General features: G+C 39.0%; 1 protein-coding gene across 2 annotated transcripts in view; it reads left to right on the forward strand.

Annotated features, from left to right (window-relative positions):
* The window catches only part of ntrk3b (neurotrophic tyrosine kinase, receptor, type 3b), a 279,414-nt gene that overhangs the window by 80,392 nt on the left and 175,308 nt on the right, over positions 1-23,714 (forward strand). For both annotated transcript variants that reach the window (XM_055154591.1, XM_055154590.1), the window contains exon 4: positions 22,709-22,777. In XM_055154591.1, the coding sequence (XP_055010566.1) occupies positions 22,709-22,777 (69 nt within the window). The remainder of the gene's footprint in view (positions 1-22,708; positions 22,778-23,714) is intronic.

Raw genomic sequence — 23,714 nt, forward strand, 5'->3', positions numbered from 1 at the left:
AGTGCAATGGATACAAACTGTACATTTTGCAAACTGAAAAATGAAACCATCACAAAATGTTAGACCTGCCCAGTCTCTGTGTGTTTTTGGAAAAAATGTATAAATCATATGGAGAGGGGGCATAATGTCCCCACCAACATTCTGCCAATAGAGATACATGTAGAACACCCCCAGCGTGATGTCACTGCAAAGTATCAATAGATCAACAAGCGCCATACTTGAGAGTATTATGGATATAGGGATTCTACCAAACATCTCCACTTCTTCAGCATTTGAATTCACATCCATCAGCCATAGTTTTCTCGGCCTGTTCTTTCCTTGGAGCACAGGTGAGGATCTCCATTTCTTTTTCTTTTTTTTTTTTATCTAACCTGATTTCCTCACTTACAATTCTGAGCAACCGTTTTGTCCGGGGCAAGCTTGATTCGATGCACGGCACGGTGGCAATCTCAAAGTCACAATAAGTGGCATATAAATGAGGAGCTGAGTCTAATATGCGACGCGCGAGATGCTTGGTGGGCAGCAGCTGTACGGGAGCTCTGAGGAGACGTCTGGGCTGTGTCAAACTGGCCCTCTTCATGTTCAGAATGTGGGAGCGCTCATTTCGGACGCCTGGAGCAGATCATGATTTGGATGTCACCTGCCGGGGTTATGCTGGTGACACACCGCGTCCATCCACCTGAATTCGTCACTGTCATTGGGCGCGCAAGGAGGAGGTCGCCGGTGCAGATGGTGTACGGAACAATATAAACAGGGCCGCTCTGCTCATCATTTCAAACCCTAAATCTGTACTGTTGCAAATTGTCTCATCTTACAATAAGGGAGAGTCTTCTGAATCTTAAGATAAAAAAGAAAGAAATGCACTCTATACAGCAGTCTATCTGTACATACTGTATATAGTCAATTATATATCCAGATCAGTATTTGTTTTTCAGTAGTTATTACCTTGCAAAAAGAACATTCACCAAAAAGAACATTCAAACAAAAGATAAAATAGAACCATGTCATATACAAAATACCCTGCATGTCCTGCAATAAAACATACTTCGAGGAAACAGGAAGGGCGTTCAGTACTTGATAAAAGGAACATATCAATAAAGAGTCAGCGGCGCTCATAGTAAGACTGCATTTTGAATGTATTCCTGAGCAATAATAACTCTGTAATTTCATAAACTGAAGATAAATGATTTTAGTGCCATACTGTGGAACATGCCAGGTAGCCACATCAAGACGGAGGTGGACCTTCCAGCAGAAAAATTTATGAAAAATGTTTAAATTTGACTTGGGTAGTATTTTATTTGTTTAATTGTACCTAATTGTATCAAATTCTCAAGTAGATTAATTGTATTCATTATTTAGATGTACACTATATATTGTACATATTAACAGTTACAAAAAAGTTCACTGTCAATATTGAGTTGGCTCCACTGGCCTCCATTCTCATGCCAGACCTACCGATATCTTATTTGTCTCTGTATGTTTTCACCAGACTCACCTTGACTAGAATATAGAGTCCTTTTCAACACCTTCATCTAGTTTTATTATGCTTTTATGAGCTGTCCTCCACATTATTGTGGGAGTTGGTCAAGTAATTACTTCCAATTGACTGCCTCTGGAATATTATTCATTTGCATGCGATTCCCCCGGTGAATTTGAGAAAATGCCTCCTATTGGATTAATATGATTATTCTTTTTAAATAGAATTCAAAATCGGAGGCTTTCACAGAATAATTGGCACAAGCTCATTTACATTCTCTTTGCTTTGTTCACATTGAATCTTATGAGTCTATACTGTGATGACTCAGGGCCAGGTAACCCTTACATGGATAGCCCTGCCTCTTGACTTTTGATGTCTTCTTGTTGACCTTCAGGAGTTCTCTGCTGGCCTGGTAAAACTGTCCATTATGTATGTGAAGGTTCCTTGGCATGAGTGTCCGCTCTACACATCATAAATGCATTTCCATACATTTGCATTGTTGTTGCCGTGGTAAGTGGGCCAATGGAAAGTTAAGTGTCCTTGAAGCCAGGGTTTTTGAACTCTCCAGGAAAAAAAATGCTGTTCTCGTCCAATAGCCCCTTTCTTCTTTGCACTCATTTCATACTGACATATATTTGAAATACTTGACAGTTTCTTAAGTCTTGTTTTAACATCCATACAAAAATCCCCTCTTAAAAGATACACAAAAAAAAAAAAAAAAAAAAATAAACACTTTTTACTTTTATTGTAAAAAATAAATAAATAATTAAATAAAAATACTTTGACAAACATGCATTCATACTGTGAGTGGGGTTGCTTCTCCATAGATTTGACCTGTAACTCAGGCTAGCAGTGCCATCAGGGTGTCTTCATGGAGATGGATAAGTGCAATGCTATAGTGTGGAACATTCTCGGTAAAGCAATAACATCTCCATGGAGACAAGCAGATGGCACCCTCCACAAGAAAAGTTTATCTTTAAGTAGTAGTCAGAGGTGAGTTAATAATGTTGTGATGATTAAAGTATAGTATATATATATATATATATATATATATATATATATATATATATATATATACATTTAATCTTATTTTTTACTTTGAACAGTATCAGTATATACAGCAGCCTTGCAGAATGATTTGAACTACAGTAAAGGGTACATAATTGAAAACAAAATCTCCGTACTTGCTTGATCCCTCTGTATTCAACGTTTCTTCCTGTACTTTTGCTTCACACTGTTAAAATGTGTGACAAGTGTTCTCACTAATTTAATTAAAAGAGTGTCAAAGCATTAGGCGCTGCTGGTTTTCTGGTTACCACAGAAACCAATCCTCGCTCAGCTCCTCAGATGCTCACTGAGAGGCTAAGCTACGCTAAAGCCACGGACTTTGGGAAGCCTGCCTTGAAATGAATGAAAGCGTCTCCGTTACTAATGCTGGCAGTGTGCGCTTGGCAGGACTGGAGCTGGCATCACATTCCCCATAGAAACTGTAGACTGCATAGTTTATACTAGAGGCAGATAAAGTTACGCTGTGATGACACGAGACTCTTTCAGTGGTATTTTACATGGCAACTATCCTATATGATGACTGTATTGAGTAAATATAATCTTGTGTCATTGTACATCAATGTGCCAAATATATGAGAAACTGAACAAATATCGTTGGCATGACAGTTGTTGATTCGGTACAGACATTTGCCCAATAACCAGACATTTAGGTTTAATCCCTACAACCATCATTGCGTATGGTTGTGTCTCTGGGATTAGCCAGTATGGGTGTGATCAGTGGTGGTACGAGAAACAAATGGCACAGACTGAAATTCAAAAGTCAATCAATCATCTGCAAAAACAACTTTACATAACCAGGGCGATGAATTTAATGCACATATATCCTTTCTATTAAAGCTAAACCGATAGATCAGTTGACTGATATATGGCATGTATCAAGTGTTTTGTTTTTGTCCACCTGCTGCACACAAAGTCTTATTTGAACACTCTATTGCAAGGAGATAATTACACAAAGCATGGTTACACAGCACTCTTATAGATTTGTGATAAAATGGGCTTGGGGGAAATTTGTAGTCAATTTAAATGACATAATTTGGGAAAAATACTGCATTTTCCGCACTATTAGGCGCTCTGGATTATAAAGCGCACTGTCATAGAATGGTCTATTTTCAAACTTTTTTCACAAATAAACCGCACCGGACTATAAAACGAAACACAACAGTTAGATGGGTCAGTGGGACTTTGTTTGGCGCGTTCACTGTGACTCTCGGCTTTGTTCAGTTGTGGCGCGTAGGGAGGGTGCTGTCTGGGACCGCTGGATTGTCGGCGCGTTCGCAGTGACTCAATTGTTCAGTTGTGGTTAGAAGTGGCACATCGCATGAGCTTTTTTGGTTCGTTCCTCCGTTTCATTCCTCGTCTGCGCGGAGTGATGAGAGTGTGTGCGGGTGTTTTTCGATGCGCGGTCGCTGTCTGCTCCGTGCATGTTTGCTTGTGTATGTCAGCCAAAAAATCTGCAAAACCTGTCAGCGATTGGTTTGTCTGGACTCAAAACTATTTTTCTTTTCATAGCCGATGCTGATTGTTTAAATAGTCACAAATGAAACTAGCTTCTATGCCTGTCCAAGTACATACTGTAATTATGAATATTATAATTATTGCTCCCAACAATTGTCAGTATTGTTGTGGAGGGGTTTCTATTTTCTTTATGTACTGGTTCCAGATTAGCCTAATTCATCAGCCGGTTTTACTTTGTTTCACTTTGTACAAACCGTCTGATCTCGCAGTGTTAGAATTCGTTCGCTCGACGGTAGGCAAGTACTTTTTTTCATTTAAGCAATCGCTGCTGTTTGGTTGTGATGTATGTAATGCGCCGCTAATGGGGGTAATGGGTATATTAAACTTTTCCCAAATCCCATAGGAAGAAAGGCAATAACGTCTTTCCCCTTGATGAAATTCACCAAACATTCTCTTCATTCCGGCTTTAAATCCTCGATCTTGGGAATTGATGACAACACACTGAATATATGATTCTTCGCTAATTGGCTGGTGCCCGAACTTGCACTTCCAGGGTTTTTGCAAACAGTCTATTGTATTCTGATTCCTGACCTAGTCGCTGGAGAGAAATGAAATTGAGGGAAGGCACTAGGTGGCGCCAGCCTGGCTAGAGTCCAGACAGGTAGTATAAACTTACACATTCCAGATAGTCAGTTGTAAAAAAGATAGCTATGTAAGATTCCAGATAGTTAGTAGAAGAAGTAGAAGTAAAAGATAATTATGTCACAGAGCGTAATCTCAAGACCCAACTGTTTATCTTAGCTTTGTGTGTGTGTGTATAAAACTGGTATATGTGCACTTACCCATCTAAATGGCTTTTTAAAATCATACACACGTACATTCTAATACATTTAAATTTGTATATTGTTCCTTCCCATAAAACAATTTAAGGTAATTGTGCTTTTAATTATGATGATTTTTTTCTAGAGTCAAGCAGCCCCTCTAAGCTTGTCTATGGATTTACTACAGTGCTCGGGTCTGCCCTAACTGCTCTCTCTTTTCTTATTCACGCATATATATTTAAAGTAAAAAAACTCCACACGGTTTAGCACTTCTCCGCAGCACAATAAAGCTCCAGAACCCATTTTCAATCCACTCCCTGGAGCCCCTGATAGCAAGAGTAAACAGACTTTAATTCTGTTCAGCCCCTCCTTTGGGAAAGTACTTTTAGCAGGACTGCAGTTTAAAAAAAAAACTCAAAGAAATCTCCAGAAATCTCTATAGCCATACTCTCGGCAATGGCTGACAGGATTCCCCAACTCTCAGTACGATAACAGCTTTGATTGTCCCAGTCCTGTGTCCTCCGCCCAAAGCCCCCCTTTCTCATTGGATGTGGTGAGAAACAAGAAGAAGACACTACAGCCCCCGAACAAATGTTTTAATTAAGTCAAACAGTGTTGGACATGGACAACCGCAGGATACTGTGGTACAAATGATTACAGCGCGAGGCCTCAGTGTGCTGTGTGGGTTATGACTAATACATGGATAAGACAAGGCTCCAGCAGATTTATGGACGACTGCTGTGACAGGGTGGAGGACACTCTGCTTTTATGACACTGGAGGAGGTAATTTGTATAAACAGAGCTAACAATACCAGCATGATACAAAATCTGCCTAATTTAATGTGGACAATTAAAGGTTCCTATATTATTAAACATTTTGCCCTGTGAGCAAGTTAGAATCTGTTAACTCATCAAAAATGTACCTGGAGTTATGTTTTGTTTCACTCACACATGTTTGAGTAACCCTTTATGTCTGTCTACATCTCCAAAGCTCAAAATGCTCTGTTCCACCTTGTGATGTCATGAAGCAGTAGTTTTCAAGCTCCTTTGACCTTTAGTTGAGTCTAGATGGGCAATTTCAGGGCTGAAATTATCCAAATGACACTTGTGAAGGTGTATGGAGCTTAAAAACACAGTGGAGATCTTCCCGTATTACCGCATGACATCACAAGAGTGTTTTGTGTTTGAGATGAATATGCAGGGTTTGTGTGTTAGAAATGTGCGAGTGAAATAAAACACAACTTCAGATATGTTTTTAAAGATCAGTCACATCACCAAAACATCTTTTTCCATCTCCACAATATCGCCCGTCTCCGTCCCTCCCTCTCTCAGCCCATTGCAGAAATCCTCATTCATGCCTTTACCTCCTCCAGACTCGACTACTGTAATAGCCTTCTGTACGCTCTCCCGTCCACCCACCTCCAAAAACTGCAATACATCCGGAACTCTGCTGCCCTCCTCCTCACCCACACCCGCCTCCTCACCCTCACCCGCTCCAGAGACCGCATCACTCCTGTCCTCAAGCAACTCCACTGGCTCCCCGTACAACACAGCATCCAATACAAGGCCCTCCTCATCACCTTCAAGTCCCTCCATAACCCGGCCTCTCCCCATCTCACCGACCTCCTCCGTCTGCACTGTCCCACCCGCCGCCTCAGATCAGCCGACACCAACCTCCTCACTCCCCTCATCAGGAAAAAGCACCGGATCTTGGGGGACTGAGCCTTCGCTGCCGCCGCCCCCTCTTTCTGGAACTCACTCCCACAATCCATCGGGAACTCGGACTCACTGCAGCACTTCAAATCCTGACTAAAAACTCATCTGTTCAAACTGGCATTCCCCCATGATTGCCCTGTTTTCTACAGTGTAACATTTATTTTGTTTGTGAAGCTTCTTTGAGTGTCCAAAAATGTGCTATATAAGTCAGATGTAATATTATTATTATTATTAAATCAGAAAGGAGCATAATACAGGCCTTAAAAAATCCTTTTCCGTGTATTTGAGCAAAATTTGTCTTGTATCTTGGCAGATGTATTGCAGCTTATAAGCAGCTCTTGAGGTTAAAATGAGACTGCTGTGTCCTGCGTGTATCTCATTATAAAGAATTACTGTCAGAGAATCAGGAAGTGCACATGTAGCATGGTAGTGGTTACTGTGACAGAAAAAAACTGTCTCTGAGAATTGAAAAAAAGAACTCATAAACTCATCATGGTGAATAATTAGAGTAGTATCATTAAAGAAGTGAAAATGAAGTTTGGACCAAAACTAAAGTAAACTTAACTAAAGACAATGAAAATTTGAAACAGCGCCTTGAAAATTCCATTGATTCAAATTGTGATTTTGTTTTGATCATAATATATTTGCACAATTTGGTAGATAGTGCCAAATTCCCCTCCGAAAAGAGCTACAATGAGTTGGCATGAGAGTCTTTGGCTGGAAGTGCTCTGGTCATTCATTGCCTTCCAAACTTTTATTTTTGCAGCTTCACATGGCCACATTTTTCAAAAGAACTTGGTAAACTCTGGAATTTGAAGAGCTAGCTTCCTTTCTTTGTCGCTTGCTAAATCCATCTGTCTCCTAATGTAATCCTTGAGAGACCCCATGATGCCGAGGCTTGTACTTTCTGTTCTTTGGTAAAGGTTGAGAGAGACAAAGAAGCACTCTGGTCTTTTGGCATTACCCATGAGCCCACATATGGGTTTATATTATTTCATTTTAAAACTTCTTTAAGGTACACCATGTAACTTTTCTAATGGAGAAGAAAAAAGAGAGTGCGGTCTTCTCCACAATCAAACCAGTAACTTGGACTGATTTTACCCTCTTCTTGTCTTCATGGAGATAGGCGCATTTAATGTCGTACCATGGGGCATTTTAGCCAGACTGGTTCATTTCTCACCAGTGACAAGGTCAGGAATCAGAATACACTAGACAGTTTGCAAAAAATGTCAGAAGTGCGAGTTCGGGCACCAGACAAACAGTGAAGAGCCATACATTCTGTGTTGGCAACGATTCCCGAGATCGAGGATGTAAAGCCCGAACAAAGAGAATGTTTGGTGAATTTTATCAGGGGAAAGGACGTTATTGCCCTTCTTCCTACGGGATGTGGGAAAAGCTTAATATACCAGTTAGCCCCGTTAGCGGTGCATTATATACGTCACAACCAAACAACCAAATAGCAGTGATTGGTTAAATACCCGCCTACCGTCGAGTGAATGAATTCTAACGCTATGAGGTCAGATGGTTTCTACGAAGTGAAACAGGCTGATGAATCAGGCTAGGGACATTCTATCCAAAGCAATAACTTTTGTAAGGATATAAGCATGTGCTGAAAAAGTTAGACTATAAAAGTTATTAGGGAAGTACCTATACACTTTCTTTTTTTTTTTGTGCCGATACTGATGCCGTGATCATTTAAAGTAACTACAGAACAGCTTTGAAAAAATACAAGTTCAATATTTGGAGTTGTTTGGGATGAATATTGTCCAGTAACACATCTATTACACCAATTTATGGGTAAAAATAGGATATCGACTAGCAGATATCTTGAAACTGGTATCAAAAATTCCAATATCATGCTGATATTCAATACTAGTGCATCCCTAAAAGTTATATAGTGCATCTTTAATATAAAAGTAACATAGTGTAATTATTAAGAATCCATTAATTTATCATTTGAGCTTTATACTCAATTGTTTATTTATTGTTTACTTATTGTTTATTCCATTCACACTAACCGAACTTGCGCTGTAATTACAACAGCATTCCCAATGTGGTGATTTCCTTTCCGTTCCATTCTTTCCATTCTATTGCAGCACTCTGTAAAACAGTCTCAGGCTCATAGTGTTTTTTTCCATACAGACATTGGAGAAAAATACTCTTGGGTGTCTTTATTGGTGTTTTAATCAACTCCCAACATTTTATCGATCGAAGCAAGAGGCATTTCATAACAGCACGGCAGCAGCAGCAGCAGGTCAGAACAGGTTGGCAGTTTGTACCTGGCTCACAACAAGGCGGAACTTTTCTCACTGGAGATATAGGAAAACTACATTGTTGTGTGTGTGTGTGTGTGTGGGTGAGCCGCTTTGATTCATTCTCCGTGTGCAGTTCATATTTCACTGGTGTAATTAGCTAACACATCACTCTGAAGGCTGTGAGGGTCTGAATGCTGTGAAGGCTGGTAGAGCAGGTTCTGTCTGGATTAGCATCTCCATTTGTCTCGATGGGAAAAAGCAACAATAGTAGTGGCTCAGAGGCGGCTTGGTTTTGTCTGAGATCTCACTTTTTTATGTATTCCACGCTGCATCATTTATATGCCAAATGGAAGTGATATCAGCTAGAGTGTAGAATACTTCTTTGTGAAAAATATCTTAGCCGTTAGACATATTGACTACCCGGTTTTACATTTTAAAAAGCTCGAGCACTGCTGTGGACCTTGGTTTGAAAAGCATTGCTATTCTTAAAATATCTTCACCTCTACTATTGTTAAAATAATCCTTTAAAGGTGCACTGTGTAACTCTTTGGATGGAGGTACTGTATGTATGTCACTTCTGTGCCTGGAATGTCCCACAGTATGACATTAAACAGCTCTGCCTTACATTTATTCAATTACAGTGGGTTTTATAGCTCATAAATACCTAGAAAGACAGACACTCCACATCTGACCTTTAATTTTGTCTAGTTTGGTCTCCATGAACATAGAAAGGTTTAGTACCAAACTGTGAGACATTTCAGACAAAGCAATAACATCTCCACAGAGAAAAGCATTTGATGGATTCCACTAGAAAAGTTACACAGTGTACCTTTAAAGGACATATGCAAAATGTACTTCTTTGAGTTTGAGTTATATTATTGTTGCCTCATCAGAAGCATCATTCACTTTTCCTTCATGCTGGTTAATTAATCCATTAATCCAGTGTTGTCTTCTCTGAGCACTCAAAAAGGCTCTGTTCACATTTTGCTAGTTTTATTGTGTGATTAGTTAAAAATCCAGACTTCTCATGGAATTGTTCTGCGATCAGATTGTCTACATTGTGTTACCCGGAATTGTCTTTTATTCAGCTCATTGTAGCTCTTTTCGGAGGGGAATTTGGCGCTATCTACCAAATTGTGCCAACATATCATGATCAAAACAAAATCACAATTTGAATCAATGGAATTTTCAAGGCGCTGTATCTAATTTTCATTGTCTTTAGTTAAGTTTACTTTAGTTTTGGTCCAAACTTAATTTTCACTTTCTTAATGATACCACTCTAATTATTCACCATGATCAGTTTATGAGCTCTTTTTTCAGCTCTTAGAGACTGTTTTTCTGTCACAGTAATCACTACCATGCAACTGTGCTCTTCCTGATTCTCTGACAGTAAAGCACTTTATAAGTAGATACACTCAGGACACATCAGTCTCATTTTAACTTCAAGAGCTGCTTATAAGCTGCAATACATCTGCCAAGATACAAGAAAATGAAAAGGATCTTTAAAGGGCCTGTTTTATGCTACTTTCTGATCTATAATGTTGTTTCTCTAAAAACATACTTGGAGTTGTGTTTTATTTCATTCACACATGTTTAAAACACAAACCCTGCATATTTCTCTAAACAGATAAATCCCTCACTGGAAACAGAGGTGAAGTTGAAAGTATATGAAAGTATGCAAGTATATTTTCCAAATGCAGACATTATTTTAAGTTGGCAAATGTGCAGTTTTTATCCTAAGGAGACCAAAAGATAGCCAGGCTGGTGCCACCTTGTGCCTCTGCTCAATTTCATTTCTCTCCAGTGACTAGATCAGGAATTGGAATACACTAGACAGTTTGCAAGAACCCCTAAAGTTGTAGACTGTGCATTGGCCAATCAGCGAAAAGCTGTGAAGCCATAACTGGGGCACAACAGTAAACAAAGTGGCTGAGATGGATGTAGATGAAGCCTGCATTCTATGTTGGCTACGATTCCCGAAATCGAGGATTTAAATCTATAACAAAGACAATATTTGGTGAATTTTATCAAGGGGGAAGATGTTATTGCCCTTCTTCCTATGGGATTTGGCACATTACATACGTCAAGCTCAAATAGCAGCGATTGGTTAAATAAAAAAAGTACCCACCCACCGTCGAGCGAACAAATTCTAATCCTGTGAGGCCAGACGCGTCCACGAAGTGAAACTTGCTGATGAATCAGGCTAACTAAAAGCATAGTTAGAAGTAAATCAAAGATATGTGTTTTTTAAAAAGATATAATTACACACTGTATATTCAAAGAGTATAATCAGCAAGTACCATAAGAGTTAGCCTAATTATGCTTACCTGCAGGCTACATCTTAATGTTGATTAATACACTGTCTTTTGTTGATTAATTACAATTTTATGAACATTGTACAAACAAACCCAATTAATTTGGAGACAAGCTTGTTAATAATGATATATTTGTCTTACTAAAATAGTGTGAGGTTTGTGGCCTATAAAACACTTTATTACAACACTAATCTATTTAACACTTTTCCACTCACTGAAATTTGCTTTACAATCTGGTTCATTATTCATCCACTTGGTCGCACTCATTGAGAGATAACTAGTGCCACAGCTGCACTGTGTAGACCATCTGACACAAACCCATTCAAACATGGTGAAATACTTGCCCAAGGACACAAGGGCAGTATGCATTGTGAGGAATTGTGCAGAGGCTGGCCTTTAAATTGTCACATCTCTTTCTATTGCCTCACCGCCTCTACTCTGCCCCTTTATCTGCTTGCCTTTTACTCCCCACCTTTATCTATCGGCACAATCTCAAGAAAATCAGCTTGAAGATTAGAATCATCCAAATAATGCCCGTTAATTTGTTGCCAGCGTTATGCAGATAGCAGGATTCATAAAAAAGATATGAAAAAGTCAGGATTAAGCCTTTATTAAAAGTAATCATTCCTCACCATGCGCAGCTGCTGTTGGAATGAGACGAACAAATATTACGGGCTGTTATTAATGCTATGAGTCACCATATGGCTTTTGTTTACGTAATGATGATGCATTTATTCATTTCCAATATTAAATCATTCAGGTAGCGATTTGCAGAGCGTGAATGATATTTGCCTGCTAATGGGAGGGATTGATACACAGCACACAACCACACCACACAGACGACTCATTCTGTGTGTACGTAGGCTTGTGGAGCTCGTGGCAGTGTCTTGCTCATGGGCACTTTGGTAGAGATCCCTGGGAATTTGAAGTACACAAGATGAGGCATGGAGAAAAAAAACTTTATACTAACATGCACACAAGGGCAGGAGTGGAAGGTTTAAACAGACTGGACTATTTTTATCCCAGATGTATGTCTGCTGAATACAGATAAGAAGGAATAATTCTGCCGGAGAATAATAAAGTGTTGCTTATTTGAAGTTTCTGTTTGGTTATTGAAATGAAAAACAGTTTCTAGAGCTGAATTTAAACTTTACAGTATTCAAGTTCCAGGTAAAATATGCTTTTTTCCCCCAATGAAACAAACAAACCAGAAGAACCAGCAATACAATTGTTTATACGGTGAGAGAAATAAGTACTTTTTTCACTTTTTTTCCTATATCTATATGCAGACATAATATTAATCTTTGATGGGAATATTCCACATTTCAATACTCAACTTTTCTTTCTCCATGTAGGTGGAAGTAGGTTACAATTGTAACAGAATAAAAGCAAGTTTATTGTCATACTGTGGGACATTATAAAGCTACATTTCCATGGAGACAAGCAGGTGACAGTAGCCAGGCGCCACCTAGTGCCTCCACTCAATTTCATTTCTCTCCAGCGACTAGGTCAGGAATCGGAATACTTTTACTGTTTAGTCAACTAAAAAAAGGGGATGTGGCAAAAGCTCTCAAAACCTGTGCACATCTGACTCAATGTAGAAAAAGTAGTTGTAAACTATGTATTTAAAGATAGTTTTCTGACAAATAAATACCAAAAAATATCAAATCATGTTATATTAATCCCTATAATTTAAATAACATTATTAATAGTCTAGATTTGGTCGACTAAAACACTACAAAGTAATCGGTCAACATAATACACACTTAAGTTTACAGAATCTCTTAAAATATAACTTTTTACTCTATGTCTTCATTTTGTGCTAATTTAAACCCCAGTCTTTATGTTCAATTTACAGTGCAACAATCATTCCAGTGTTTACATTTGTGGTCATTCAAACTTCAAATATAAGAATGTATTGCTTTGACCTAACCCACATTTCTGACTGAAATGTGGTAACCCAAACTGACATATTTTGTGTAATTATGTGCAAATGAGCCTGTTTTTAATTATGGGTTATTCATGAATAAATCAGCAGCTCATTGATTTGGAGACTTTTGATAATTAGTGTTAACTAATGAGGCAGTCACTCCACTGTGTGACAGCACCCAATTAAGTGTGTCCTGAGGTTACATTCTCCATAATGTTAGACCACAGAGAACAAATAATATTCTATCCTTTTTCATTCTAACAGTCTATATTGTCTTCTCAAATGTTTTGTTGTTCATTGCTGCTCACACTGAAGCGGCTTAGTGCAACAATAGACTCATTCATCATTATTGGTCTTGATTCTAACACTGTCCAGGCCTGGAACTGGCATGGAAATGAGAGCTATTACAGTTGAATTACTGACAAAACTAGATATTGTGTAGATTTGGCAGTTCATGGGGTAATTCTTAAACACATAAAACAAAAACAGGGAGACAAAACACATACAACTAATACAAATTTGATAAAAAGCAGAAATCAAATTTAATTGAATTGAAATTATATTGGCGATAATAAAAAAGAAATCCTACAATAAAGTCCTAACACTGTATAACTTTTCTGGTGTGTGCGTGTGTGTGTGTATGCGTGTGTGTGTGGAGGTTGGGCTCCTGCTTGCCTCCATGCTTATCTGGAAAGTTCCGCATGATGGCATCTTTCTTTTATTCAATTACAGATACGTTAACAGCTAGAAAGAATACCTTTGATTTGACCCATAACTTAATCTGCTGTCGCCATGGAGGAAGATAAGTTTAATGTCAAGCTGGTGGCAGACTCTCTACCAAAAAAAAGTTACATGGTGCACCTTTAAAGTTGAATTGTGTGAGAAACCGACAGCTTACAAAGACTAGGGTTATACATAGTTCAAGTTTAATTAATGAGAGGAAGTGCTTATTTTTGGAAGAGCTACACGATGACTGTTTGGCTTTGATGTTTAGAATAATGCACCTGATCAACTTAATGAGAACATATGTGGAATCAGAGGGAGACACACTTTTCCATTCATAGACCTAGAAGTTCTTGCTGACTATTATTATCACTTATGTATGTCTCTATAGTGGAGTGCACTCTCAACACCCTAATTATTCACCGCAGTGAGTTTATATAATCTTTATATAAGCTTTTCACAACTCTCAGAGACCAGTGCAATGATAAAGCTAAGACAACTAGTATGTTAAGGTGTATTTCCTGATTATCTGACAATAAAATGCTTTCTAATTAGATGCAGACAGCACGCAGCAAGACATTTTGCTCAAATAGATGCATGGAATACTTATACTTTGTTTTTAAATGAGGGTTTTAAATATACTATGTGTGTATATATATATATATATATATATATATATATATATATATATATATATATATATATATATATATATATATATATATATATATATATATATATATATATATATATATATATATATATATATATATATATATATATATATACATATATATATATATATATATATATATATATATATATATATATATATATATATATATATATATATATATATCATTATATAGCAATAGTGCAGTACAGTCTGACTGAAAAAAGCATTTACACCTGAACTGAACTATATTTTGATCATTGCTAGATTTCCAAATGCTAGAAAGAGTAGGCAGACGGATTTTTTGTTTGTTGTTTATTTCCTTTTTTCATAAACTCTTTCAATTTCAGCATGGCTATCTTCAATTTAGTGAGGCAGCAGTTTTTAGAACTTCACTTTCGTCCTTGTAAAAAAGAACTTCCAAAATGTCACATTTTCAAAGACGAAAACAACTTCTGTTAAGATTGACACCTATGATATTTCTGCTCTGGGCTTCTTATTGTGAGAGATTTTTTTTTTTCCTTTTCTTTTGAGAACTGCAACGTCATCAACACTGCACTTCCAACCATAAAGTGCACATGACAGGTTAGACTGCTCGTACATTCATTTGCAATTGTAATTTGGTTTATTTACTTCCTATTTGAAAATGGGCAGACAGTAGAGGTAATTTCATAACTGTTACCAAGCAACCATTATGTTAATAAGGACCAAAACATGTCTAAATTGCACATTAGCTATGATTAGCCTAAAAAGCTTTATTTTGTGAAATGAAGGTTTAAACTGCTTAAAAAAAGTTGACATATGTGAAGGTATTTTGTTTTAGAACACACACAACACTCTTTTATATTTTGGTACTTTTTTTTTTCAAATTTTTTCCACAAACTGCCACTTAACTATGGTACATATTTATCACAGATACTATCCCATCAAATCTAGCAATAATTAGAAAAAACACAAAAACTGTCAGTCCCAAAAAAACGTCTCCCTCACAGCAAAGTTCCAAAAACCAAGAAGAATCACAATTTACTACACTCTATTAGGCCCCGTCCACACTAGTACGTATTCGAATTGTTTTTGTTGCAGATGCAGTATTCGTCCACTCTAATCCAACTGAAAACTGCTCCAGAGACGGAACGATCTGGTGCTGCCAGCTCTCACAAATTCATTTGAGTACAGATCTGATCCGGCATTGTGTGGATGCCTGAAAACGCTGATATGTTGATGTAGGTCTATGCACCGCGAAGTAGCTAATTCACCGCCAAAACGCTAAGAGGCTAGAATATATTCACATATATGGTCTGTGCGTACGACCTGCAGACATATAATCTCTGAAAAGTTTAACATGAACTGTCTCCAACTTGATACAAGCACAGAACAGATTCACCATTAGCTGAACACCCCTCTGCTACAGAAAGAACACATATATTCCACTGATCCGTGTCCTTTAGTCTGACAGAAGCTGAACTGCATCAGCTTACAATAGCGAGCTGTTTTGAGCGCTCAGTTTTTGCAAATTAACCATGTGGTTTTAAGTTTCATTTCTGTAAAACGTAAACACATATGCTCAAAGCAGTGTGGATAAGGAAGGATTGTGGACACAGAAAAGACGTGTGTGGATGCAGATTGTTTCCGATACGGTGATACAGTGATACGCGGATTCGTTTCAGTGCAAACGGGGTCTTAGTCTAGTCGGAGAGAGATTTAAGGTCGGCCGTATTGGACATCCTCTGCTGCAATGTCTCTCTCTGTGCATAGCTGTCTGGTGTCCGTGGTTCTGAATGTCAAACACCACTGCCCCCCCCAACATACACACACACACACTAACACACCACACTAATTAGCAAGGTCTCTCGAGTCTTCGCCAAGTCTTCCCAATGGCGCCAGTGCCAAACAGAATTATTAAAGAGGGAGTGGGGAGGATGAGGAGGAGCATCCACACCTCCCTTCCTCCTCCCTCTCTTCCTACACACACACACACACACGTCCAGGTTGAGTCTAACATCTTCATCAATATTAACACGTGCTTCGCTCAGTCTGTGTAAGGCGTATTTCTTACCCGCGGCCCATCAAATTTTCATGTGGATCCCATAATTATAATTCCTCATTTAAACGAGCGCTTGTCGGAACAGCTCAGATCATTTACATCTGTTGGCACGGCGACACCCTGTGAGCTTTACGGTTACAGTGTAAAGGTTTATGTATGTATGGGGGTTTTCAACAGGTCCAGTAGTAGGCACCTTTACTCTCTGTGCAGTCGATCTATGAGAGAGCGCCCACTAACGGAAGAGCAATCCATTCGGTTTTAATGGAGAAGAGCAACTCTGTTCCCACTGTACATCAACTACTATAGCAAACATATTTAATGCAGATACAAAGTTGTGGGAAAAATGCAAATTTGTGTATTGATATTTTGCAGCTGATGCCATCAATATTCCCTGGAGGTGTGAAGCTAACTGAAAGCACTGCTCTGTCTGAAGCTCTGTTACTCAAACTCGACTTAATCTAAGCTCTGTTTTAGCACAATTTGACCAGAAAGAGCTGATTAGCAATTACAATTGATGATCTGATTTATGCATTTAAACAAGTTTCTCACACATTAAATTACAGCCTACAGTTTTTTAGTTGGTCACGGAACTCAAATCAAATACCTACCTTATGCGACCTGTGTCTGATCTTTTAATGACAATCTGAACAACACAGATACGATGTTTCACATGAGACCCAGACCACTTGGATATGTGGTCCTACAACTGATACATATCTGATCTTTTGACATGAGACTTCAGTCTGAACGGCCAGGTCACAAAAAGTGTTTCCTCCTGTGAGAATGGTACAAGTAGGTCCTCACAAATGTACACAAATATTCTTGTCATATAGATATTGTGTATGAACTCCACATCAGTGAAGCAGTGAAGCACATAGCAATCCCAGCACTGTTGACTGCAACCCCGCACCCACACGTTCCTTTCTACGGATGTTGCTGCCACTGCCCCACAAAACGCCATGGCCAAAAACCTTGTCCTTCTCCTCCTTAAAACAATTAAGCTGTACATGTTCTGGCTCCAGTATGACAGCAACTTTAAAATCTCCCAGTGCTCAATGCTGCATCCATGTTTATTTAGGCTACTTCCGTAAACACTGAGCACGCTCGTTGCATGTGACGCCTTCTTGTCCTCCAGTGTACATGAGGGACACTTTTGGGGGTTCTGGAGCTCATCTACAAGTCGCATTTAATTGGAAATGTGAATGACCTGGCAAAAAGATTGGATTTCATTAAAAGATCTGAATAAAGCATTAAGCCCTGTAGTCCCAAATGCTAAGAGTAGCTGTGTACTACATGCTACTGCATTGCTAGTGCTGCCTGCTATACTTTAACATCAGCTGATTTTTCTGAAGTCACTGTGTCACTAATATCCTTTAAGACTCAATCAAGACTTAAATTGAATTAGTTCTGCTTGAATTAAACAGAATTCACCAGGACAGGTGGGAAAAGTCTTTTTTCCATTGACCTGAATGCTATGGTGCATTGCAGGCTGTATCTGTAGGCTGCATTCACATTCTAGAATTTGATCATGTCCAAATTTCAGACGGAGAGAAGGAGTCTTATTGGAAGAAATATCCAAACCGAGAATCCACAAATGTTGAACCGTACCATTATTTGTTAGGGAATGGCTCCACAAACCTGCAATATTAATCTTATTGTTTAAAGTCCTTTCAACTGACAACAATCGCATCTTCGGCCTTGAATAATGGCACCACTTTCTGAAGCAATTGTGAGGAAACGACTTCACTTTTGTTTATTTATGTCGACAGAGGAGATCTTGAAGTTTGTGCCTCTTTTTAATGTGGATACGCCCAGTAAAGCAAAACCCATCTTTCTGATCTGTCCTCCAGCTCAATAAAGAAATAAAATAATTCTAGTAACACAATTGTAATTTTCATCAAACCAGGTTCTGATACCACTTGCATGTATCTGAGTGCTTAACATTTTATGATATTCTATGACTCATCCCATCCCAGTTTCTCCATTGAAATTCCATGATATCTTCAATTTTGCCTCCAAGTGCTTTCAATCCATAATATAGAACACATTTGATTAAGACCCTATATACGGGACTGCAAACAAATCTGGACACTAACTTGTTTAACGCACTGATGGTCAGCTTTGGGTAGCCCTTCACCTCCTGTCCACTGGCATTCCGCCGCCTCTGATGCCTTCTTTGCTGATTTGTTTATATATTTATTAATTCGTTTAAGCTCACCCACCAATCCAATTTTCGTTGACATTTCTTGCGGAGAAGCACAGAATGACCTTTGCAAATGGAACACATCCTGCCAGAGACGTGAGGCCGGTCTCGCACTCACTGCATTAAAAAAAACAACTCTTTTCTTTTAACACTCTTATGAAATACGCTTTTGTTTTGTTTTTTTGTCTGCGAAAACATTATGAAAATACATACAGCAAAGAGCATATTATCTCTAGTAACTTTTTCAACAAAAAATCTGTGAATACCTCTCACTGCCAAGGGCTATCAAGGCCTTACCGTGAAGGATGAAACATTTATAAGGTGCAGTTTTTTTTTCTTTTTTTCTGTGATCTCGAAAATATTTTGTGGCTTATTCTGTGACTTTGCTACCGGCGTTGAATACAGTGCTTTTGTTATGTTCTTGGGCAAGACACATTACCTCTCTGAAAGCAAAGAGTGCTACCATTGATCGTGACCGTTTGTCTGTTTGTGTCATCATGCAGCCACTTTTTCTACCTTTTACCGTGAACAACATTTACGACTTGTGAAGAATTTTCTGAATTTTGGAGGAATAATTTAGATGAGATAATTTGTCATAATTTGTTTATCTGTTCTCCTGTAGTGTGTGGTGTCTTTTAAAGGCAAGGCAGACTTGGGGTGGACATTAATATTTAGCCAATAACAATTTAAAAACACCACTTTTTATACATACTACATTGCAAATATATTTATTTATTTATTTTACTGGCACATCAAATGCATATATACTGAGCAGGGACTGGCCTCCTGCTGGTGCCCAGAGTCAGAACTAAACAAGGGGAGTCAGCGTTTCAGGTTCATGCAGCTAAAACCTGGAACAGTCTTCCTGAACATGTGAGACAGACTCTTCTGTGACGCTGTTTAAATCCAGGCTCAAAACATTTCTGTTTAACTGTGCATATAACTGAAAGGTTTTCATTCCGCACTCTTCTCTCCAATTTATGTCTCTCTTTTTTAAATTTTAATCTTCATGATTATTTATGTTTTGATTTGTTTTTATTATAATTTTAATGTATTTCTTACTTCTTTCAATTACTTTGTGTACGAATTGTGCTATACAAATAAACTTGCCTTGCCTTGCCTTGCTAGTAAACAGTATATGGAGTCAAATTACAGAGACCTAGACCTTCATAGTCTATAAATATTTGTATATTGGACTGTATTTGACACCCTCTTTGGACAAACAGGGCTATTTGTGGTCTATTTGTTTCTTCACAAATTTGCCCTATTCCTACACCTTATTTATCCAGCTGAGCCTTCAGTACTATTGTTGTTGATATAATAATTATTATTTTGCATCTAGAAACCATATGAATGACATGTGACAGCACATGTGTAATCCACTACACAAAATGTACCTTCATGAAGATCACAAAGAGATACTAACAACAACAGTGCACTGGTCAGACAAGTGCACTTATAATACAGCCTCACAGAAATGTCCTGCCTGAAGTGGAGTATGTCCAGAACACACACATTCCTCCACAATAGTAACCGGTACCAGATGACCCATGGCCTGGTACTGAACCGCGGCCCGGGGGGTTGGGATCGCTGTAGTAAAGGACACTCCCACTACACATGGGAAGAGCTAATTATGCTTTTGACACACCATGATTTTAGATTTTATTGGTCACACTGCTTTCCTTGATTGCCCTAACTGCACGCCACTGATGTTCTAGTCTTTGAACATTTGTAATTTTTGAGATGTTGAGTTATGATGATGTCATAGTCTTAGCTACTTCAGGGTACAACAGAATTCATTCACTATTTTGTTATATTTTAATCTGTTATGTGGCCTTGAATAAATCTTTTCCTCTTAGAGATGCTTTTCAGACATAAATTATCAATGTATTTTATTATTATAAGTCTAGGCCTAAAACTTGCTTCAACATATGATTTTCTTTGAAAACGGGGGTATGCACAATGATATAATTTAGTGTGGAACAGTGTGTGTCCCCTGGTATGTTTTACACTCCTCAGGAGGGTCAGACAAAATCTGTGTTTTTGTGAACTCTGAACGGATCTAAACAACCGTGATCATGTCCCACCTAACAGCTGCATAGGCACAAAACATCTTCACTAAAGATCATGTTCCATAAATGTTAAGTTGTATTTTTTGTTTTAACCTTCTGTTTTGTCTATTTTAAGCCTTACTGTCTATCCTTGTCTATTTTTGTCTGTGATTTGACGTAAGTGTGCATCATTTCTGTTGTGTGTTGCCTAATTAGTGGCTGTTTGCCCTCCCCGTCCTGCCTCTGTGAGTGTAATGTATTCTTCAGGCGCCTCGTACACAGCCCCTCTGGGACTCCATCTCTTTCTGTAGAGGCTTCAAATTCCGAGCTGCATTTTTACATCTCTATGCCCTACACTGGAGCTCCTCTGATAACAGAGCCATTCCGACTGACACACTTTTGCGAGGTGACGATGTTTAACCGCTCTGCATGTACGTGTGAGCGAACGTTCTCTATGTAAATGCCATCTTGTACCACGCGCTGCTTCTTACATGCGTGTGATTCCGTCTCAATGTGACACTTGTGTGGAACATCACAGAAGGAAGTGAGAGCGACCTGCCGTATCCTCACCTGCCTGTTGCCATGGTGACACTTGTGCTTACGGGACTGTCGTATATAGGTCTCCCATACAAATTAACCTTCCTGAGATGGAGCTTGTCTATGTGTGGTGGCCCTCATTAGTCTAGAATGCACATTTAAATACCTAGCTATACAAGAATGTTGTTTAATGACATACATCTTTGTTTCCATAGCCTGTCATATGAATTCATGCACTTACTTGTATATATTCATTTATGCCTATCTTTATGTATATTTTATAATACGTTTCCATTTGCATTCACATATAAGGATCTGCCTATTCCCTGGTGCACCGTGATCTCTCTACATTTACAACAGCCATGCAAAGCCATATGTTGTTAAATGTTCATGAGCTCTATAGTATTGTGTTGGCTCTCCTGCCTTATTGAATGCACAGAGTGGATGCTACATGTGCTGCATAAGTGGATTTGATGGCGTGCTTTATGACAAACAGTATGTTAGCTTCTCACAGGGCCCTTCCTCTATAGACGGATGTCTGATGTTCATAGTTAAACCAATTCTCCGCTCTGGTCAGATCACTCGTGTGTCTCTGGCCATCTCATATTGGATTTAGTGGCTTCTTAAGCCTCGGGGGTTCCTTAAGTCAATTGAATTATTTGACTTGGAAGCGGTCAACTTTCTTATATTGAGTTGGCCAGGCCCTCCAGCACTGTCCAGCCAGGCCTGTTTCCCCTGCCTTTGTCAATAGCACTTTGCCTTATTCTCATCTATTAATGCAGGCTTGCACTTGGAGGGTCATTAACTGTGCTGTGTAGATCAGATTATGTAGAAATCTGCTTTATTTTAGTTGTAACAGCTCCCATTCCCTCAGGGTTTGCTACAGTTAATCATTTGTATCCTTCCACGAAGAAACACACTTTCATTTGTTGGGCCTGCTCCGTGCGTCCAGGGATGGGACTAGGATCACCAGTGCATGTTTGACCTGTAGCCAGTGTCTTATTTTTGGGGAAAGTCATTGATTTGTGGAATAATTTAATCCGTAAACAATATCAAAGTATCCTACAGAAACGTGTGCTAATTTCTTAGCTATGTGCATTTGACCAGTCTCCTGTGATTGGTGAGGTCTGCCTGTCAAGCTGAATGTTCTTAATAGTTTTATTTATCTCCGCTTTTTAATGCAAGAATAACAGTGTACAGGGGTTCCTTTTGAATTATAACTCAAGAAAACTAGCTCATGAATTTGATCACACAACGTGGCTGTATGGTTACGCTCTCCTGACGAGTGACCTACACACTGATTTGCTAATTGATCTTCCGAGACTAAATAACATCAATATATAGCACAGAAACAGGACTGGAGCAGCATCAAACAAGACACACTCCCAAACCTTATCATTAAACATCATTTAACTGTATTTTTCTGTTCTTTTTTCACAGCAACTTGTCAAAGAATCCTCTGAGCACCCTGTCATGGCAGCTCTTCCAGCACCTTCAACTCTCCGAGCTGTAAGTAGCCTCTCATCTCTCTCTCTCACTTTCTCTTTGTTTGCATTTTATTAGAGCAATTTATCATGAGTCCCTCCGCTCCGTCTGGCTCAATACAAATAGTCCTTACCGCGCGCCATTAGAATTCCTGTGTCTGTGGTACAAAACCCCTAATTTGTCTGGGCGTGTGTGAAAGAGTAGACCTATAGGCAGAAGGGACGCTGTGATCTTAGGAGTCATTTGTTGTCATAATTAGCACTCGCAGAGGGAGTTTGGGCGACATGAGAGAGGCTGACCCCATTTTGTGCTTGTGTTATGAATATTTTAGTGATCATTGTGTTTATGGAATGGATTTGCGGTTATGTCGCCAGGGACAGCAGTCAGTACCTCTCTGTAATTTACACATCATTGGGAATGCATGTACATAATCTAAGGTAATTCCATGGATAACAGTCTTGCATTGCAGTTTTATTAGTTTCATGTGAAGATACAGCCGTCCCCAGATATGCACTGTCCGCTGCTACCCAAACAAAAAGCCCTGGATCACCAGCCAGCTGAAGGATCTGCTCAATAAGAAGAAGTGGGTCTTCAGCTCTGGTGACAAGGACGAGGTGACGAGGGTGCAATGGCAACTGAAGGTCCAGCTCAGGCAGGGCCAGGAGACCTGAGGAAGGAAACTCCAATAGAATAAAACCAGGGAAGTGTAGCAGGGGATGAAGGCCATTACAGGTTTCAACACCAAAACAAAGCAGCAGGACAATAACCCAGAAAGGTCAAACCTACTCAATTTGCATTTTAATCAATTTCTCATCCCCTGGCACCCCTGTTTCTACACCTCCCAGACGCCCAATCCACACCTCACCAAAGACCACTCAGACAGCCATTCATCAACCCATCACGTATGCTCCCACACCTACCCCCACGGAGGAAGCCAGCCCAGTGCCACCTGTGCAGGTGA

Source organism: Boleophthalmus pectinirostris, unplaced genomic scaffold (genome assembly GCF_026225935.1).
Source record: "Boleophthalmus pectinirostris isolate CB_2022bp ecotype Guang Dong unplaced genomic scaffold, ASM2622593v1 HiC_scaffold_19, whole genome shotgun sequence".
NCBI lineage: Eukaryota > Metazoa > Chordata > Actinopteri > Gobiiformes > Gobiidae > Boleophthalmus > Boleophthalmus pectinirostris.